This window comes from Aquila chrysaetos, chromosome 17 (genome assembly GCF_900496995.4).
Source record: "Aquila chrysaetos chrysaetos chromosome 17, bAquChr1.4, whole genome shotgun sequence".
NCBI lineage: Eukaryota > Metazoa > Chordata > Aves > Accipitriformes > Accipitridae > Aquila > Aquila chrysaetos.
The window spans coordinates 23,978,694-23,999,191 of record NC_044020.1 but is presented as its reverse complement, the minus strand read 5'-3'; the positions used below and the strand labels follow the sequence as shown (position 1 = coordinate 23,999,191).

The following is a 20,498-nucleotide window of genomic DNA, read 5'->3' as shown; positions in this document are numbered from 1 at the left end:
AAACCCTTCCCCCTATATTAGCATGTATTTCAGTAGGGAAGACCAGATGATAAAGGAAATCAAACTGATGGACCAGGAACAAAGGAAATCGTGGGCTTGACAGTCAACCTGTAACCTCCACCAATAGTAGCTGGAAAAGTTTCCTTGGAAACCAGGCTGAAAACCAGATTCTCTCATACCTAATTTTCAATTTAACTGAAAAGCTGATTGTACGTGATATTAACTCTCCATGTGTGCCATTGTGTATTTTAAATAGCAGTGAATAACCTGAAGTAGGTGCACATAGATGGGAGCGTGTTTCTGTGTTTCTGTGAATCTGTACATTGCCTTTGATTCAAAGGCGAACATTTCCCCAGTGACAGTAGGAGAAAGCAAATAATTTACGTAGAAGTCACAACTTTTACACAGAAATACATGCTGTTAAATCACCCTTTGTTCTGGACTGAAACAGTTGCAGAAGAAATGCATTCATATGTAATTTGTCAAAATAAAATGTATGGTTACTTTCCTTGGGAGGTTCCAAAAAGAGATTTTGGAGAATGTGCTTGATTCATTATTTAGCATAAGAGCAGGGGAGCTGAGCAACTACTGCAAGAGCGAGCAAACATTTTTGATGCTAGAGGCCCAAAGGTGTTGCTAAACTGAAGCCTTGCTTATGTCTGTAATGAAGTGCAAAGATTAACCTCCTGCTGAAAGGGACATGAAAAAACAAGCTCTAGGAATCCTAAGGCATCGGCTCCCTGCTGCTGTTTATAGCAGTGACATACATTTAGCCTAATCCAACTGAATGTTACCCATCCATTTACACAAAATGGGCAATATGAAAAGCTCTTGCAGGAGGTGCTTTTGAGATCTGAGATTGTTTCTGTAAATGTTTTTCGTGTACCACTACACTCCTACTTCAGCGCTTATTTGGGATCTATACTGTATCAAACAAGAGTTGACACATCTGCCTCTGTGTCGATCCGTGAATTGCAAAGAAGATTCTTTTGATTTGCTACCTTAGTTGCTATGAATATATTTATTTCCTTTGCCAATGTCTGCCTCGGTCGCACATCAGTCGCTCCTCGGTCACTCTCAGATGTGTCCTCTGAGGACAGGTTTCACTGCTTTCCTTTTGTTTAGGTGAAACTCCTGGATTGCCAAGCGGCAATTTCAACGTTTCCTATGTTAACTCTGAAGGACACATTAGGATTGCTACCTCGAGGCGGTTTTCCTCCAGATAAATGTTAGCTCCTGATTAGAACGGATCAAAACCAGTTTATGGCGGGGGAAGAAAGGCATGAAGAGCAAAGCAGTTATTTGTACCCTCCTTCTTGGTAAGCTTGGAGCTGGAAAGAGTGATCTTCCCAGCCTCCTTGGAGGCAAGCAGAGGCACTCTCCAGTTAACACCACCTTTAAAAGTTTCCCCAAGGGCTGGTACTCTCTGGGACTGGCATTGCTCTGCCTCACCCATCTGCTTCCCCCTTCCTTCTCCCCAGGGCCCTGTGCTCTCCCGCAGTCAGACAGAAAAGCAATGAACAGTGACAGGAGAGCACATGGTACCTACAAAAAGAATAGATTCTTTCACAGGCCTGTCATCCAAGTGTGTTACTATTCACCCCGATGTATCCTGCCTTTATTAAACACAATTTCTTATGCTCCAGTTACAAAGAGATAATATTCCTAATCCTAAAATGTGTGCGCTGAATTTTTTTTTTTTAAAACGTAAGTTTGACTTTGAGTCAGTGCCATAATTTTAATGTTAATTTGACACTCAAATCGCAGCTCTCAGGAAAGAAGCACTTAGTTAAGGAAGGAGTATTGCCTCTTAAAGGGCTTTAAAATAGCTAGGTTCTCCTCCTGGTTCTTCCGCTGCTTAGTTATGTGACCTTGGGTAAGTCACTTCAAATCTATGTGTCTGTTTCCTCCCCTGAAAAATTATATGGCTCTTCTTTATAAAGAACTTACTGAAGAAAAAGGCTACTTAATAGTTAGGCATTAATGGAATATTTAATCAAAAAAACCTACTTGCAATCCAAAACCTCTGGAGACCTTTAGTTATCCTTCTGTCCCTCCTGCCTCAAATCTGATGCGGAAGGTTCAGGGACATTTAATCAGTGTCATTCCCTGGCTACTTATATAACTTTGAGACCATCCTCTTCAAATTTGCTTTCCATGGGCCGTGTGCCTATGGAAACAGTGAGTTCCTTGGAATGCAGATGCTCTCTAGGAAAGCAATCAGCTTTGTATGCTTGGCTACAGATCGCTCATGTGCTAATAGATGTTCAAATCCCTGGCATCAGGAGAATCAGCAGAACATGAAACCAGGGTGGCCAAAGACGTCTATAAATAAATAAAACCAAAATAAGATAAACTCAGTGCCCAGAAAAGCGGACATTCAGTGAAAGTAAAAGCAAGTTCAATGCTGAAGAAGGGGAGACTATGTTAATAAAGAGTAACTAGATTTTGAAATTAATTGTGTATGTTGTTATTGAGGCAATGAAATGAGGCTTCAAGCTGTACTAAACATTTTTATGGATAAAAAATATACTACAAGTAAAATATATATAGAAAGATAGTGTTGTAACTTAGACACTCAAACCAATCCCTCCCTCCTATAAACCACAATGAGACCTAACTGGGAGGATGTGACTTCCCAGCTGCCTGATGCAGACTACCTACATCTTGCTTTGAAACATCACTTGTAGCTGTTGTCAGACGGGGACTAAGAACAAATACACCGTAGGTCTGCTCCTGCACGGTAGTTCTTGTGCTCCTGGATAATTTCTCTGCCTACACCTTGTTTTGTGCTCCCGTCCTCTGGCAGACACTGCATTTAATTTACTCAGTGCTCCTTTTCCCTTCTTTTCATTAGTTTTCTATCTAACAGCAAGGCTCGATGGATTTTGGCTCCAAAGGCATAACCGAGCCCATGCACTTGTAAGATGCCAGGGCTCCTGAGCTGCAACACCGGCAAGAGGAAGTGCCAAGAAATGCCATTTCTATTCTGAAAACTTTAACATTTTGTTAAAAGAGATTAGATTTTTTCTAAGGCCAGCAGCACACTTCCACGGGATTGGTTCAGCGGGTCACTTTAGGTATTGAGTGAAAACACTGTATCGGTAAAGCAGAAGAGAAGTGTTCTATGTTCTTCCATAGTATCCCCTTTAATCTGAAAAGAGCAATTGGTTTTCTCACCCCTTCCCAGTTTGTTTTCTGTTGAAGGCATGGCATGTATTTACGCACTCACTTCTCCACTGCGATTTGTCTTCTTGCTTGAGTGACACAAGTGAAGGTGACAGCTACCCAGGGTGCACTTGATCCTGGTACTTGGTGAAGCATGAACGCATAGCGCAGGCTGCAGTCTAGCTTCTTGTCTGTCATCTGTATCCTGCACTTTGGATGAGGCCCCCAAGATAAGGCCCACACTTTATTTTTATTATTTGGCAGATGTAATGGATTTGATGCGAGATGATATCTTCATAATAGTTCTACTAGCTCTTTCAGTTTAATCTGATTAAACTCTCCCAGACACTTACTTAGGTAAGGTAGATGGGACGAGTCTGAGTCAGAAAGATTAGGTGACTCTTGCATGATCACGAAAAGGTCAGAGGCAGAGGAAGGAATTGGAGGGGCATCATCCCTAACTTGCACATAAGTGCACTCGGTGAAATCAGGGCCCGGGCTGTGGAAGGGGAAGGAGAACTGGCACAACATCATTCACTCACTCCTCATCCTCGCTTCTAGCACAGATCTTGAGTAGCAAGAGAGTGGGAATCAGCAATCAGTACGGAGCGGGGAGCTGAAGGTGGTAAATCCATATCTAAATCCCAGGTCAGTGTGTTAACCTCTGGGCCAGCTACCTGCCTAACTGAAGTGTGGGTATTTTACTACAGGGAAACCTTCAATATGAACTTTCACATGAAAAACATGAGAGCTATGTCCTCAACTGAAGTACGTGGTGTCAGTTTAGGTATTCTTATTTGCACTGACCAAACACTGACACAGGCTGTGCGATCAGACTGTCTCTGTTATGCATGAAGGGGAGGACAATCAAAACACAGCGTTTCCTCTCCTAAATGTTTCTCAGGTGACTGACAAACAGAAGTTGGACAGACTTCCTCATTAGTTGCTTGTGATGTTACCACCGTGACTTAGAACATCATTTCTAGGATTAAATTCTGACTCTGGGAGGGAAGGGTAGACAGGTTCACTTACCCTCCAGAGTCAGTCCATGAGTAATGGCTATTGCACGTAAATGCTTTATAATAATTACGAACAAAGACATGAGTACTTGTGTTGTCTCCCTAGGGACTCGTGTCACCTAGCTTGTTATAGTCGTTTCTTTCCTAATAGAAGAAACCCGTTGTAGGCGTAATTCTACCATGGTGTGTGGGAGGGAAGTCTTGGGCAACAGATGGTTCTTGGTGAACAGACTCTAGTGACTAAGACCGGCTCTCAAAAAAGAATGAATCTATCAAGCTGATTTGCTGAAGAATAGAAATATGAAAGATAACCATAATATAAACACAAAAATGAACTATGAAGCAAGGCTGCCTGTTGTATACGTGACAATGGTATTTCTCCCTGGTAAAGAAATTGCTTTTTAATAGCTCTCCTATGGAAAGGACTCTCTGAGCTGTTTCTTTTTAAAATGCTGATGTATTTATCATTGAGCACAGGAGGGCAGAAAACCAGGCACTTGAAACTCAGAATGAAAATAAAGAATTCTGCGCTAGCAGAAATTTTGCCTCTACAGATTCGTGTCTATCGACTTGAAGGTGGTGTAGGAAACCATTGAGAATTTCTGATGGAGGTCTAGTTTTTACATGATATTTCCAAAGGTCTTGAGAAAAGACAGTGATAAACCATACCTGGGATGAACTGTAGGTACCTTTGAGACATTGGTAGCAATTCAGACATGGTTGCCTTGCCTGGGCTGCCTTCTATCAGCAGCACAGGTCTATTCACTAGGCAACTCCCTGTTATGTGGATCCTCAAACGTGGGAGGAATTGAAGCAGCAGGAGACTCTGCTGCGTGTCTGTCCCACATGTGTCCTGCTGCAGAGCAGTGGGAACTGCAAAGGTGCGATAGTAATTGCCTGCCTGTGAGGCTAGAAGTGCCCCTCTCCGCAGCTCCCCGGGGAGGTGGTAGTTTGCATAAAGATTTCAGAAAACATCATCCTGTAGGCCCACCGATATGTACAGTTCAAATGGACAAATTCTTCAGTTAAGCTCATTTCAGTCCACTAGCGTTGATAAAAATGTACTTATTCCTTAAAGGTCATGGTTTAATTATCGGTGCTGATAATGACTTTCATGACCAATAGAGAAAGATTTCTGACACCAGGTTGCTGAGTGGGTGGATTAAAATCTCTCCCCATGAAAGAGATTTTCCCCTACAAAAGAAGTACTCATACTGTGGGCTATTTGCTCAGTCATGAGTAATCTCTTAAGAGCTCCTTGCCAGCCATTTGATACGTTGGTGTTTCATTTTCAGGGTGTTTAACCATCCCACCAGCTGGGAATTAGATAAACAGCATCTCAATTTTATCAGTGCAAGAACTGAAAGCGGTTAAATAAGTGGCCCCTTCTTACTTGGCAGTATTTTTTCAGGACTCATTTGATCGCTATATTGACTGAAATGCAATTTTACGTCTATTAGGCCTGCAGACCCAGCACAGCTCAGGAGAGATTATTTTAAAGTCCATATCTACAGCAAACTTTTTAATTTAGAGCTGGCTGCAGTGTAGTGGGAAATTCTCAACCAGACGTATAAAGCAGTTGTCCAAGGTACCATGCTGCTGCTACTAAATATGAAGCAGACAAGGCAGAGTTTCACTTGGGTTTAATAGAAGCAGTACTAAGCAGTCTGAGACTTAATTCTGCTTCCCTTTGGCGTTACAGTAAAAATGTCCATTTTTTAAATAAATGACTAAATGTGCTCTGAACCATTCTTAGCTACAATAGCTGATATTTAACTGCAGAGCTAAAGGCTACCCATACAAAACATCCTGCAGTAATGTTTCAGAATTGGCATCTGGCCTTGTAAAATCATATTTAAACTGGCAAGGTCTTTTGAGCAACATGCAAGGAAATGCATATCTCCATGGCTGCAACCCCAAATGTAGATTAGCATCCCTTCGGAAGTGGGCTTTTATCTTGGAGATGATCTCCTGAGCTTCTTTTTCTATAATGGCACATCGCTGATCTCCATATCTCATAGGACGTAGATGGCTCCAGCATTGTCAGTGTCATTGTTCATTAGTTGTTATTTCTCTTGGTTCAGAGAGTGATGATCAGATATTATTATATAATTTGAGCCTCTTCAGGAGATGCTTTTAGGCATGTGGGAGGGAAGGAAACACAGTGTTTTGGAGAGTCATCTCTTCCAGTGTAAAAGGGAAGAAGATATTCTTGGTTTAATACATTTTTACTCTCTCTGAATTAGATAAAATTGCAATGCTCTGAGTGATGAATTGAGTAAATGATGGGGAGATAATAGCTGCGCTATTATCCCTGGAGAGAAGATGCCAAAACTGAATGCTTTTCATCTGAAAGGGATGAGCTGCCATAAAATGTTAGTTGCGAGGAAAGTTGCATGGACTAGGATTTTCCTCGTTCTTTCCTCAGAGCCCCACTAACCTGGTGAGTTAAAAGCACTTTTGCTGCAAAAATGAGTCTGAAAACAAGCAGACCTCTGAAGTTCGAGGAATCCATACATGAGATACTTGGCCATTAGCCCGCATACTGCTGGAGAATTCAAGACACAAGTTCACCATTAGGGCCTGTGCCGCCTCAGAGATCATTTTCCGCAGCTATAGAACAGCAGTATTTCCACTTTCCTGCCTGGGCACCCCATATAGCTGCTCAGGGGTGCACAAATTGCATGTGGTATTTGGGGTCCCAAAGAGGTGGAAAATAAGTGATACCGCAGCGTCAGAAAAAGGTACTGCAAAAGGAAAGCACAGGGGAAGGCAGGGGACCGAGAGAGTATGAGAGTCCCTCCATCACAGTTGGGAGTTCGGTGGGGAAGATCTGTTCATGCTGTCACGGTTCCCTTAGGTTGACAGGGATGACACCGTAAAGCAATTCCAGAAACTCTGTAAGATCATAATATACCAGTGGGCTTACCATTTTCCTATACAAATGTGAGAAACAGAAGCGTCATGAGCTGAGCGCAGAAAGCTGGAGAACACAAAGACCGGTGTTTTCTCATTCTGTTGTGAGTGCTTTGGAGGCTGTGAATTACGGGTGTCATTTGGTGGGAGGATGGGGACAGAGACCGGTTGTGTGGGAGTCTGAGCATCCATCTGGAGGTGGGGTGAAGGCTGCCCCTGTTGATGAATGGGCAGAGCTGGTCTTTCAGGCTGGTGAGCCGAAGGTGGTAGCCATATGTTGCTTTACGAGTCTGACTCTCCCCTACAGGTTGCAGGCTTGAGGGATAAGTGAATTAAGAGACTATGATGTTTTTAAATTAAGCAATACACTACTAAGAGACTAATAAAGCAATTAAATGATAATTAATCTAAAAGCACACACAACTATAAAGCTACTAATTATCATTCTTAAGTCTTATGAATCACACCCAACTACTATTGAATTACAATTCTGTCTCCCTTCCCTTCCCACTGTAAGTCTATCCCTCCTTTTTCCAGTCTCGCACACCAGATCTTTCAGGCAAAGACGTGATGGAGGCTCCCACAGGTTCTCCAATAGGGCTCCCTCCCGCATCACTGTGGGCTTGGATTCAAAGGTCAGCTTCACCACCATCTGTACGTGTCCACACTCCTCCTGACAAAAAATCCTGTCCTCCTTTATTCTGTACCTGATCTTTTTTCTTATCTCCCAGTTTTCTATTTCTGGATGCATCTTTTCACCACACTTGCACCTCTTTTTCTCTATCCAAACTCCTCTCAAATAAACAGTCTGTCCCCAGTTACTTTTTTCCTACTGGTCCCATTTCTGCTGCATCCATACCCAAGTTTGGTGGTTTTTTTCAGTGCTGTTACTTAGGCGATCTTGACTTTGTATGGTATTACTTATATGGCTGCCTGGGTACAGGTGACTTAGGAAGACTTTGCACCCCAAAACTCCCCTACCAGTATCCAATACATACTGGCATCGTATTTTTTACCATATACACTCACTAAGACAAATCATTTTATTTTAGCCTTGACTCTGCTACCTAGTTGCAGTTAAGCACAAGCAGTTTCTTATCTTGTGCACTGTCTGCATACCACAGCACCAGAGTAACACGTTTTTCACATTCTGGTTTTGTGTTTATGCAACCTTGTTGTCCTTGAACTGTTTTAATCACTTTCCTCATTCCCAGTAGAGGCCTTGTAGTTTGGGGTGGATCTTCAAGCGTTGGTTGGTTTTTTTTTTTCCCCCGGGGAATCTGGGAAATTGATGGGCTGCCTCTACCAAATATGGCAGAACAGGTGGAGACTTAATGTAGGGACGAGCTGTACTTCCCTCAGTTAAATATATAGTTAGGATGTATAGCATCATGCCAGTAGTATTTGCAGAACATTGTGTACTTCTTATCTGTGAAACCACTGTGTGGGATGAGAGGTGCATTTCAGTACAGGTCGTTGGTGGTGTTATGTTCTGCTTGTTTCTTCTCCACTCCTTCAGCCAGGGTTTTTCACCGGTAGATTAAAGCATTAAGGTAATTTATAACCTCGTATGACTAGGGCCGAGGACACAGGCTCATTAACGGTAATCCCTACTCAGACAGATGGGGAGACTTTTGTGTACAAACAACTTTTTGATGTTCAACCTAGTTGAAAACATTGCTCCTTCTGGTGACACACGGGCAAGGGATTTGTTACATCTGAAGCATAATTAACAAGTGCTCACTCTTCTGCCTTGTATGAACTGGGCAGCATAAAATTAATCGGTGAAATCTAGATCTAGAAGCCAAGGGCAGAGCATGCAGGAAACATGAATGCCGTTTCAGCTTACATGAAGTCTCCTCTTTGGTCTCCCTTGGAAGAAGTACGAGCTGAAAATATACTTGCAGAGAAAAGTAACTTTTCCATTAATAGATGTACAGTATTTGGGGTGTTTTGCGAGTGAGAGGAAGACTGCATGTCAGTGTGAAAGATGTCTTGAGTCACAGATCCTCTGATCAGAAAGTTTTAACATTATGGCTTTAGCTGGAACAATTAATAGGAGTGTCAGAGATGGTAGGTCAGGCTTGCGATGGTTGATTACTCTTCAACAGACTCTGAGAGATGCCAGAGCGAGCTAAAACCTGAGCCTAGCTTAAGGACACTTGATACGGCTTCCTGATCCTCTTTAAAATGCATGTGTGTTTCCTTCGATACTACAATATCTGGATTTCTCTACCATTAAAAAAAAAAAGGAAAAGAAAAAGAAAAAAAAAAAAAGAAAGAGAAACTCCTACCTGACTGCAAACAAAACTCATTCTTATCCTTTAGTGCCTTAAAAAGGAAAAGTCTTGCAGGGTGCGTGAAACATCATCTGGCTTGTCTCTTACCATCAGCCCTGTCAGAGCATTCTAGTCAGGTACAACTGCAACGGCAGGGAAGGGAGAAAATTTTCACATGGTGTAACTGAGCCATCTGTGGCAATGCTCTGATCTTTGTACCGGGAAGTGAGCGACATCTGCTCCTGGCAGAAGTGTTACTATCACAAGCTGACGTTAAATGGCCCTCTCAACAATAGGTATCCTTATTCTGAAACAAGACTACACCTCCTGCTTGATGAGACCCAAGCTAGTGGAAAAGGAATTACACGTGCCAAGGACTTCATGGGCCAAATTTGCCTTTCCCTTACATCAGGATAATTTGACACAGTTCAGTGGGACTGCTTATATTTTTTTTTATACCCATGCTACAAGAGGTGAATTTTAAGAACGTTTATTATGGGCAGAACCAATTGATCCAAGCACTGTTAAAAGAGGTCTCAAGTACAGAAAGCGGTCCGTATTTTGTATAACATGCAAAGAGGTTAGATTCAGAGAGAAGATCTGAGCTGTGAATCCAGCTGTCAGGCTTGCATGTGGGCTTCTGCAATGATTTCTGAAGGTTTTCCATGGATTCTTCTGAGAACTGACCATAATCAGAGGCATTAATTACAGCTGGTCTCCGGTAAGAGCAGTCCTTGCAGAGCCACACTGCTTTGTAAGTAGCTGGACACTATTTGGACAGATGGTTCTATCTTCTTAAAGAAGTTTTAAATTCACTAAGCTGAAGGCTCCTTGGATGGAAATCAAGGATTACTTGTAACTCTCTACTTCCTTGCTTGCTTGGAATAGTGACACTACAGAAAATCGGTTTATAATGGTTAAGTCATCCTTTCTTAGATGTTTTCTTAGAATATCAACTGTTTTCTTCTTCACTGGACTCAGTCTGTTTTTCACAAGTGCCTTCCATTCTTGTAGTGTTCCTGCTCTTCCTATTAGCCTCATAAATTGCATTACCGTTTGATCTTCTCCTAGTAATTCTCCAGTTTATTTACTTACTGTGTGTGCTGAATGTAGCCTTACTCTGAGAATATGATGATAGTTAAGTGACAGCAAGGAAAGGAAGCAGATATTTGACAGGCTGAGGTACCTGGGCTTAGTGCTTTTCTTTTAAGCACCAACCAAAAAATTACATTGTCATGATGAACATAACAAAAATGTATGTGGAATAGCATGAGAAGGCCGAAGTTTTTGTATCGGACTTAATTACAGAAGAAACAACTGAGATTCCACGATCTGTGTTATACAGATGTTCAGGGTAACGATCCCTTGAGGTTTAGGATTGTGGGAAGTAGCTCTGCAGACAGCAACTTGAAGGCCATGCAGCTTGAGCTCTTTGGATCAGCTTGCTCAAATAGCTGGTGGCCCCATGGAACATTTGCAGACAAAAGTGCTTGCTACTTCTATTATGTTTTAGCTGGCGGGAGTAGATACCAGCACAAAATGGACACAAGAAAAATGATGAAATGAGAAATTGTCCTAGGTAAATGCAGAACTTCCATGTTTAAACGATTGTACTGTTTGACAGGGTCCATAAATTGAAAGTTCTTGGGATGAATTTCAGGCACCAAGACCAGCTGGCATGAAATGGCTTGCACTCATGCCATTAAACTTTCTTACCTTCCAGAACATCACGGCCACATGTGGGATCTCTGTTGGGAAAAGCCCCTGTCCCAGGCTAACTCCTCACTTGTGACCAGGGACTTGTTCATCTTTCTGGTGGTTCATTCAGGCCAAAACTGTGCTAAGACCCTTCTAACAGTGGACCAATACAGATGACTGAGTTCCAGTGCCCAGAGCATAACCTGGCAGAGTTTAATTTACAAGTATAGATATTTCCACAGAATTCATTTGCTCTCTTGATTGGTGGAGGTTCAGCACAAGGTTCTTACTGGTTGCTGACTGCCCGCTCCTCACGTCCCAGAATCTTCTAGCATGAACCTAGAAGAGTGACTTACTTTTCTACTGTACTCATTTCCCAGATGTTCAGCTCGCTATGCTTGAGTGCCAACTCACTACAGTGTTTAAAAATCTTTTTTTTTATTTGAGTAGCTTTAAATATTTGATGCATTTGTCTTGATTTGTTCAACTTCTATTGTGTGTGACATCAAAGGATTTTTTCCTCCCTTCCACTTTTAATCAAGGTGAACTTTGGTGCCCGCATTACCTATGATCCTCTGCATGATGGCATTCTCTCCTTTATGCCTCAGTAAGAGGTCAGGGATCTTAAAAAAGTGAGTATGGAAGTGCAGGACATCCACCCTAGGCTGCCACAGCTGCTGCAGTCGTTCCTTTGGAAGAGCAATTTGGAGGGGCACAAGGTCAGAGTGGAGTATCTCAAGACCTTCCCAGATGTCCTTGCAGGAGTTGTAGGGCCCAGATGCATCAACAGAGTTGTCCTTGAAACAAAATTTTGAATTGCGTACCAGCACTGTGTATTATATAGGTTATGTGCCACCTGCCTCAGCTGTATCTGTGTGACAGTCAATGTGCCTGGTTTTCCTCTTTGGAAACAGCATTGTAGCAGAAGGAGAAGTACTCTCAGGGTCTGGCTAAGATAAGGTTGCCTGAATGTCTCTAGTCGTGGGGATCCCTCTGGGACTTTTCGGCAGAGCACTTTTTTCACTAAAAAGTGACACTGTGAGTTACTGTGTGGTCTAACATACAGAGACGCTGCCAGGCAGACACATACACATGAAACTTATGTTTTCAGAAGGGAGGAACCTCAGAGTTCTGCGCCTGTGATATATAACACGTTTTAATGTAATTGTAAATGAGAGCGCATTAGAGATTACACTGTCTAGCTGCTGTGCCAATCTCCATAGGCTCCTAAAAATCAACCTGATTTATATTAGGCACTTTCAAATGGGAAAGTAGTTTTTGGTCATTTCTTTAAATGTCTCCAAGAAGCAGGCATCTGTGTTTGGCACAGCCTTTACTCCTGGCTGGTTAGCCTTGGGAACTCAGCAAACGCTCCTGAAGTTCCCTGGTACCCAAGCAAATATGGCAGAGAAACTTCAAAGATCTGTAATTAAGGCAATGAGTATGGAAAAGCAGATTCAGATCCTGTGTCTGGAAGCTCTGTACTTATTAACATTTCCAAGTATCTACAGTGATTCTGTAAGTAATCGGTAGTGAATTCTGCATGGCAGGAATTGAGACGGGACACTGGTCTTAACCAAGTGCTCCTGCCATCCTTTGGCAGCTGACTCCGCTTGCACCTATGCCCATGTTGGGGCATAGCTAGGGAGGAGGGATGAGAAGGAAAACAGTTCTGGAAAATGCGTGGGAAGAAACATGTTAAATGGTTCCTGTAGGAAAAGCTCCAAGTGTTACCATCCTCCTTCCCTGCACTTAAATTCTTCCCCTGTTTTAAATGTCAAGCACACCATCAAATGCTGATAGCGATATCTAAGTACTACACAGGGGCACAAGAAACGTCTGTGATGAATGTAAAAACGCTCTATGTTCTGTCTGTGACTTGTCCACCCACCTATATGATGGTACTAGAGACCACAGAAAGCTTTTCCATGTCTGTCAAGTCCCTAATGCTCCTGTCTACAATGCCTCTCTCTGAAAGAACTCCTTTTACTGTTCCAGATTAACTGACACATAACCCGAGCATTCATTCTTGCTAGAAAACAGCAGGCTGTGTCAGCAGCCAATTTTCAAGGAAAATGGCCGTTTAAAACCACATCCTAAGTAGGTGGCTATACATATTAGCCTTAGCTGACCTATATTGAAATTTACTGTCTGTCATCTCTCTGTTTCTGTAGTTTTTATCTTTAAAGAATCAGCTGTTTTGTTTACTAGATGTTGGTCATGGGTACTGTATTTCCACTACATTAGCTCTACTCAGGGGAAAGTAATAGCTCTAGATTGAGGCATAAGCCATTTGTTTTCCTATAATGAGGAACAACTCTGCTGCATGCTTTCTGACTGATTAGATGAATTATGCTTTATTTGCCTTGAGAAGAACCATACTTAAAAGCAACTTTCTGAAGAGGAAATGAGGCAGAGAGCGCACAAGGGGAAAAAAAGGCTCTATCCCGATTAAAGCTTCCTGAGCTGCATTTTCACACATTTCTTGACTGAGCAATCCTGATGTTTATTGCTGGAAATGTACCAGGCTAAAAATTAATTGCAGGCTAATTACTTTATGTCAAGAAGCTGCCCAATTATTTTTCAAATTTGCTACAATGGCAATTCTAAAAGTAGCTATGTACCTTCCTTCCTTCAAAACTGTATTGGAGGATTTTATCAGTGGCAAACACAACTGGGATAAGCCCTTTCATCAGAATAAAGCTGCAGAGATCAGGTGTTTTTTAAAGAGCTATTTTCATTACTTTGGTACTTTCAGTAGTTTAGATTTGTGGTGGTCACTCATATCCATTTATGAGACTGCCATCACAGAGGGATGGATATATGCGCCACGGTGTTACTCTGTGTATCTCTATATAGGCTGTTCTCTAGCATTTATACACCAATGCATTGTTCAGAAGAGGGATTTCAAACACCTTGTTTTTAAAATTATTCTACACACCCAATGAACACCTTGATCTTTAAAGGAATTGTTGCCATGATGTTTTAACCCTTGGCCTATGTCTCGCTTAGAATAAATTATATTTCCATTACAGAAGCAATTCATGCTTATATTCTCCTGAATTATGCTAAGCAATCCCTCCCATTTCTTTATGTGAAAGGACAGAAGCTTTTTGCCTTTTTTGGTTTTTTTGTGTTGAACTCTCTCAACTTTTTATCTTCTCAGTAGTTCCTCGTATATGAGATTCATTTGGGTGGAATTCTCTGATTTTTCTCCGTTTGGAATGTTCTTATACAGTAATGCCTTGAAATGTGCATACTATAATGTAAGTTACCATCTTTTGCTAATCCTCCTAGAGTAGCCTAATATCCCAGCGCCTTTTAAACACACCTGGCCCCACTGTGCACCAGAGAAGACCATTTTTTATTGGTCCTACCACAAAAAAAAAAAAAAAAAGCTGGCAACATCTGGTTAAAATAGTGTATTTTGGATGCCTCGATAGATCGTTGGGTTTGTACCGCAGGAGGAAAAAAGCTTACCTTTCTAGGCCACACTTAAAAACTTGATGCTTTCTGGGTCAGTCACCAAAGTGTTTGGCCCTGAGCTGGCAGAGGCAGAGCCACAAGTGCTGTCGCTGAAGAGGCGGTTTGGTGCGGAAAGGAGCCACAGACTCCTACCGCAAGTTACAGACTCTGCTGAGAACGTGATGAAGAGCAGTAGCCCACCTTCGTCACGGCTTGCGTTGCTGGGACATGTTTATTCAGCACTTTGGAAGATGAATCCTTCACGTCAGGCGAGAGCACAAGAAATAAGTGTTAGAGAACGTTACCGAGCAAACGGGAGAACTGCTTTCTCTCCTACTTGTGTTTCTCAATGAAGTGCCATCCCGCGTGGTGCCTGTTACAGTAAGCTGGTTTTTTAGGGGTGAGGACTGATAGGTCCAAATAAGGAAGGACTATCCAGGCTTCTTTGAAAGGCAGTTATAAGACCAAACTCATGCAAGTTCCTTTTTAAAGTAGACCATGGCTTAGGCATTCTACTTTTCATTATTTTGTATTTGCTTCACTGAAAATGTCTCCTGAGGAAGATGCGAAGCCTTTGGCATTTTACATTGTTCAGTGGTTCCTTTATTTTTCAGCTGCGCTGTTCCGTAGATGTGCAATTTGCCCTTTCTTTGAGGTTTTTGTATCTTTGTGGTATGGAAAAAATTCTGATTGAAAGATTGACGGGCAGAAATCTCTCTGAACTATTACATGCTGTAAGGCAAGAACAGAGAACAGAGAGAGTTACAGATGTCCTTTGAGAAGGGAGGTCAAAGCTTAAGTGGGCAGGAATAGGAAAAGAGATGCCCATCAAACACACTCAAATATAATGTTGGGAGAAATTCTAGTTGTCCTGTTTTCAGAATAAGTGCTTGACGATGTAAATTGAAAACACAGAGATTAGATTGTTACTGTAAATGGGAATTGCCTGATTATAAAATAAGAAAAATCCAGCAAATTTCAGAGTGTCATTCTCACCTCTGTTGAGGGGCAGCACAGCCTATGCAGAGCTTGCATCCTATTTTGAGATTTAAAATGAGAATAGCAGCTACTAGGTTCATTTATTCTGTTTTGGTCAAGGCGGCAGTGTTGCTCCTGAATGCATTAGGATGCTCAAAAAGACACTGAAATCAGGATACATTATTACTGATTTCCCTCAGTTTAATTAATATCGGACAACTTGAAATCAAACATCTTTCCTTTCTCTTCACTATAATTCTGTGGCAATTCATGTATCGCTTCTGGAGTATTGCTGACTTGGCCAGTATTTTCATGCGGTTCTAACAGTACAGCACACCAGGCCACTTCTGTCCATTGAGTATATTTTATATTGGCAGACGGCTTCTAAAAAGAAAAGACAGAACAATCCTTAGGCCTCATGCAGTTATTGGGGATTTATTATATATGCTCTGGGTGAGTTAATCAGAATTTAGACATGCAATTACTGTTTACCTGCAGACTAAGCATCATCTTTATGTTAAGCACTCCTTGAACTATAGGAAACAGTATAGAATAAGATGCATTTGTTTTGTCTTTCAGTCTTCTTGCGCTTCCTTGTAAAGCACTGGCAAGCCTGAAATCTTCAGATTCCATAAAGGAGGCAGCAGACTTTGATTAAACAGCTGCTCCTGTTATCTGATTTAATGGTGACAATGAACTCAATGTTCTTGTGATCCAGAAGGTTTCCAAAGCAGTATGCTGATTTGTGAGCTTGCATTTAGAAATTGCCTTCATCCTTTAGAGAACTGCAGTGAATCATTGGAGGGGGTGAAAAACTACAGCTGTTGAGTGGCATGTGGTAGTAGGCAATACCTAGCAGTAGGCACAGAAACTGAAGGGGATACCTGCAGTGGGAACGTCAGGAGGAGGTGGCATGTAGACAGATAACTGTCCAAATTCGAGAAATACTGCTCTTCTTTTTATATGCCATGACTGAAATGGAGAAAGGGCTGATTCATTCTTTCTCTGCCTTTGCATTATTTATGCCAAAGTAAAACAAGTATAAAAGAACTGTCACTGGGTGGAGTTTTACACTCTCTTTGCGATACAACAGACGAATGCAGAATTGTTCCTAAAACTCTTAGAAGATACATTGGTCTTACATGGGTTCTCTGAGAAACCTTTCCATTTTGTGTCTCATCAGGGTTTGCTCGTGTGCAATCTCTCTTGAGATGATGCATATGTGGACAGCCAATCTAGCATCCTTTTGTTAGAAGACAAGTTTTTTACAGACATTAATGCTGCTAGTACCTGGTTCTGAACATAAGTCGTTGGGAATTGAGTTCCTACAGTTCAGCTGGCTCTCACCAACATCTTTGTCCATGATTAGCTTTCTCTGTCTAGAAATCTGTTCTCTGGCCTAGACTGAAATACGCATGTAGTTGGGTGCAACTGAGAGAAATGAAATGACATTATCATGTCCTAACTTCTGTTAACTTGCTCAAGTTCCAGGTTTATGAAGGGTGCGCAGCTGTATGTTAAAGAAAAATACATGAAGTCAAGTACAGAGCGTGCTGCATTGTGGGGAGGGCTGATGATTTCCTTATCACTTCTTTATCCCTGAGAACATCAGGGTTTATCCAGATTGGGTTGTCAGATAAGCAGAAAGATGGTAAATCCCTTTCAAACAAGAAAATATTCCTATTAGTATCAATTTCATCTTTCATATGTCTTTTAGTGTGTTTAATTTATGTCAAACCATTTCTGCTCTTTCATAAGCACTGGGCAAATCAATGACAGAACAATCTCTAGGAAAACAGGAGGCCATGATAGTAACCAGATTTACAAACTCGGTGTTACCGGTGAGTAAGCTACAGAGTAGAGGAAACACCCGAAAACCACAGAGCTACTGGGAAGGCAGCTGGCCCTTCCTCCTGCCCCAAGGTGGGTTCCGCTATTCCCTGCCTTTCCTGGATAGTTCTTAAATGTGTCCAAAGACAGTGGCCCACAGCATCCACCAGCAATTTGTCCCAGTACTTAGTCATTCCTGTCAGTAGGCTAGTTGCCTTTGAAGTGTGTTTATCCTTTGAAATGTAGATTACACTCACAGCCTCTCTATTCTATTTATTCCTTCTACCCTTCTTGTTGTCACTCTGCCCCCAAAAGGGAGGAGCTTTTTGGACTTAACTGTTACTATTATTTCAGTTGAAGTTACTCAAATACAGTAATGCTGGCCAGCAATACAAACCCCTTAGAACAGATGCCACTAAAACTTAAGATGATTTTTTCAAATCCTACTCCAGCAAACTCACATAGTGTTTTGAAATTCAGGGTTCATCTTCTTTGCCTGTGAGATTTACCAAATAAAAGCTTTCCGGGTGGAACCTGGAGCAGCCATCTGCTTTCATGGCGCAAGCAGAACTGCACCCAGACCTTCTGTACTGTTATCAGTGACTCTGAGCTACTCAGAGTAAGAATGGGAAACTGCTGTTTTCACATAGGCACCCTTCAGGTGATGACAGTATTGATTTCCTTTTCCTTTCAGAAGGTTTGTGCACAGCTGTCTTGCTGTTCAGGGTACCTGCTATCTCAGATCCTAGGCAAAGCAGGGTGCCAAATGCTAGTTTTGGATAAGTCATCAGATAGAACAGTATATAGAAATGTAGGAATCTTTTTAGTGGACAGATGCACAGACTTGCCATTCTGCAGAAGGCTGGGCAGACAACCTGTACTGGAAAGAGCTATGGATTGTACTCATAGCAAAAAAGGGCTGAAAGACAGCTTGAGAGGCCAGCTAGCTGCACACTTGTCCAGTCACGCAAAATTGCTGGTGGCAGTCAGCAGCTTTAGCAGTATGGGTTATTGAGGTTCCCTGTATTTCCATCCCAAAGGCAGCTCCCCAGAGGACTCACGTGACATGAACGAAGAGTGACGGTAGGCAAGGAGCACCATAAGGAAGAGGAGGAGCCAGAACGTGCCCTGCTCCCCTCCTCCTCTCAAGTCCTTTGTAGAACCATCAAGAAAATTTCTTGAGTCCCAAGGCTTCACAGGCTTTCCCACTCCATGCTCTGCCCTCCTCTTTAGCTCCCGTTATGCCCTAGAGAGTGGTTGCAGGAGATGTGGAGATACGGGAATTTCAGTGGCTGTCCTAGGAAATGAGTGGTGTAGAGAAGATTCATGCATCTCTTTGGGGCAATGCATTACCTCCGATATTTTTGTTCTGTTTCCCCTGTGAGGTTTTCCCATGGGAGGGAACAAGTGAATTAATTATTTTATCATCTCACCCGTGTCCTCCCTCTGAAAGAACCAGGCATTCTCTTTTGTGCCAATTTCATTGATTGATGTAATCAGACCGGCTACTAATCGAAGTGATCTCAGGAGCCTAATTCTATACCTGATCTCTCTCTGTTTGTGCTTCAAGGTCTTTGACAGGGTCCGAGAAGATTGCCCTAATTTCCACGAGAAGATTAAGCCTATTAATGCTGAACTCACTCAGCCCAAGCTGGCCATCAGTGCTGAAGATGAGGAGGAGCTTCTGACCCGGGTCAATATTGTCTTCCACTGTGCAGCAACAGTTCGCTTTGATGAACCCCTCAAGTATGTCCTGCTTTCTCTATTTGCTAAGCATGATTCAGAATGCACGATAACCCGTAACACACCATTCAGCGCATCTCTTGTAGAGCTGCGGTAATAATTCTCCACTTATGTTTTCATGCTACATGTGGTTCTGCGCTGAACGTGCGGTGTAAATGCTCTGAAAATGTCATGTGCATATGCACGTCAAAAGTGAAGTATCTTGGCGGATTTCCATGGGAACAGAAGGAAGTACTGCAAGCTTGGGTTGTAATATAGCAAGGGAGTTAAGTATGACCTAAAACTGGGATAGGGAAAAGTGCGTTTTAGGTCAAGAGGGAGATGTTTTGGCAGAACTAGCTGGAGACAGCTTGAAGTGAAACTATGTTGTGTCTGTCTCTAAAGCTAGTGTTAATGGCCTTTCTTTGTCACCAAGTAACTGAAGAGGGAAATGAGATGTTGTTTAAGAAAATAGCCTATCACAAGCTTTAAAATACCCGACACTCGCTGTAATTAACTGTTTACAATAAATGCTCGGTTTCTGAAGGAGCTCCCTTGGGAGTGCCTGTCCAGGCAGGCTTTCCATTAAGAAAGAACAGCAGAAATAAGCCACTAAACCAAGATGAGACGTGTAAGTGCTTCTATGCGAATCGTAAAGGTCAACAAACCGAGGTGGATGATCTGGATCTTCACAGTTTTTTGAAAAACACTAAAGCTGTGAGAGTAGAAAACACAATTATGAATATCAGTCTTCATTTGCTCATACATAGGCTAAATACATATCCACTGTGTCCACCATAAATAATTGCTTTTTGCAACAATTAGAGAACCCACCAGAAAGGAAGCAGCTCTTGATTTATGATTTAATCTTGAGCCATGTGTAGAACCTGGCTGAAGATACAAGTAGCAAAGCACTGCACTGCATTAATAGCCATAAATGTTCTTAAATCAATACATGAATGAACATGCAATAAAAATAGGTACCAGTGGCATGTAACATCAAAGGGAAACTATGTTTTTAATAAGGAGCATAGCTAGAAAGAAGTTAAAAGAAAAAGTTAAAATGGTCATCTGCTTGCAGGCAGTGTAGAAACTATTTAAAGGTTGATTGCATGTAATCTGTCAAAATCTCTCTAACAGAACAAGGAAAATCCAGTATGATTAAACGGCAAAATACGAGAAGTTGTGAAAATCAAATTATTCCTGTCGGAATAATAAAATACATCATATGGGTAAAAGTTCTAGCAAGTTAAATGTGAAAGCACAATATTGCTGCTCAATTGCTAATGACACACAAAAAAAAATATATTTTTAAACACAGCAGAAGTCCAAAGCCTACCACAGAATACATAGAGCCGATAGATAAGGGAGGTGCAAAAGGAGTGCTATCGAGATACTAGAAAAGCAGCAACAGAGAAACTAA

At 41.9% G+C, this 20,498-nt stretch overlaps 1 protein-coding gene across 10 annotated transcripts in view; it reads left to right on the top strand.

Moving 5' to 3' along the window:
* The window catches only part of FAR2 (fatty acyl-CoA reductase 2), a 149,934-nt gene that overhangs the window by 92,367 nt on the left and 37,069 nt on the right, over positions 1–20,498 (top strand). For all 10 annotated transcript variants that reach the window (XM_030041068.2, XM_030041067.2, XM_030041061.2 and 7 more), the window contains one exon: positions 18,924–19,099. In XM_030041068.2, coding sequence (XP_029896928.1) covers positions 18,924–19,099 — 176 coding nt within the window. The remainder of the gene's footprint in view (positions 1–18,923; positions 19,100–20,498) is intronic.